At 40.7% G+C, this 1,446-nt stretch overlaps 1 protein-coding gene across 2 annotated transcripts in view; it reads left to right on the plus strand.

Annotated features, from left to right (window-relative positions):
- The window catches only part of PUS7 (pseudouridylate synthase 7), a 46,206-nt gene that overhangs the window by 39,380 nt on the left and 5,380 nt on the right, over positions 1–1,446 (plus strand). For both annotated transcript variants that reach the window (XM_006925379.3, XM_015599552.2), the window contains exon 12: positions 832–958. In XM_006925379.3, the coding sequence (XP_006925441.1) occupies positions 832–958 (127 nt within the window). The remainder of the gene's footprint in view (positions 1–831; positions 959–1,446) is intronic.

A 1,446-nucleotide genomic window follows, 5' to 3' on the forward strand; every position in this document is an offset into this window, starting at 1 on the left:
GTGATCCTTGCTCAGACCTGAGTGGTGATGGGGGCGGAGGGTGGGTGCCGGCAGTGTCGGCACAGTTATTAACATTGAAGGAATGAGAAAAGCATTAATATGGAAAATACTGTCTAGAAGGAAATTTGAATTAACTGTGGTATTTGAGAACTCAGAATCCATTAGAGGTAATTTCTTGATTATTCTCCAGCATCAAAACTGTAACCTGCCTCAGTACGAAGGTTGCACAGCAAGCAGTCTGAATAATTTTGTTTTGGTTCGGTTTTTTAATGGTGGTACAAGATGATACCCACTCTTGTGTAGCCTATACTAGTATTTGGATATCTATAATCCAAAATAGACTAAAATTTAACTCTTAAACTTAATGCCTTTTTTACTCTTCCCTAGGATGTACCCAAAAAAAGCAGGATTCTTCATGAATTAGTTGTCAATTCAGTCATTTAGGTTTTCTCCTTCCATAAAATGATGGGGAAGAAAGCACTGCTAGCTCTATAATTGAAGTATAAATTGCTTGGGTTTGAAATCTGTGTCGTTGATGGAGGGTGTAAATTCTGTAGCACTTGCTTCATCTGCATGAATGTTTGCCCTGTGGACACAAAACGGCAGCCACTGCAGCTGCAGCTGATTGTGAACCCGCAGTGTGAGGGCTTCCATCTCTAAAGCTGGTAGCTGCATATGAGTCACTATCTCTTAGGCTGTTAGAGAAATGCGAGATTTAAGGTATGAGTTTCTTATACTAGGGTCACCACTAAAGTAAGACGTCTTGGAAAGTACAGTACTTTTAGTATTTAGAATATTTTTTTCTTGCCTGTTTTATTTCCTTCCCTCCAGATACCAAGAAATAATCGTTTAATGTATATTCATAGCTATCAAAGCTATGTGTGGAATAACATGGTGAGCAAGAGAATAGAAGAGTACGGACTGAAACCTGTTCCAGGGGACCTGGTTCTCAAAGGAGGTAAAAAGGCAGATACCATAGTTATTCTACCAAACTAGGGTTCCGGTTATTTGATACCAGTGCTTAAAATCCAGCCTGGCTACTAGTTAAGAGAGATGTCTAGTAAGTTTGAAATGGAAGGACACTGTAAGCTCGGACTGACTAGGTTGGATCTGTATCTGTATATATGAAAATATAACTCTGATCTTCATTTTCTCAGCTGGAATAAGATTTGGACCAAAGTACTTAAAATCCCTTTCCAAGCTTTAATCTGGGTCTAGCAAATATTTCTCTGCACTTCTGGATGTACTTTAGCCTCTCAGCTGTTATTGGCCTGTTTGAAGTGTTTCTTCAAGTCAGCACTAGACTGGAGCTCACTTTACATGTGGGCCATGATCTAATGGACACTTCGTGCACACTGTGTGCCCGAAGTGTTCCTCAGACACACAGACAGTCCCATCTGCTGTTGAGCCATCACTGTGCGCAGTCCTGTGCTACGCCCTTTCCCT

Source organism: Pteropus alecto, unplaced genomic scaffold (genome assembly GCF_000325575.1).
Source record: "Pteropus alecto unplaced genomic scaffold, ASM32557v1 scaffold109, whole genome shotgun sequence".
NCBI classification, from domain to species: Eukaryota; Metazoa; Chordata; class Mammalia; order Chiroptera; family Pteropodidae; genus Pteropus; species Pteropus alecto.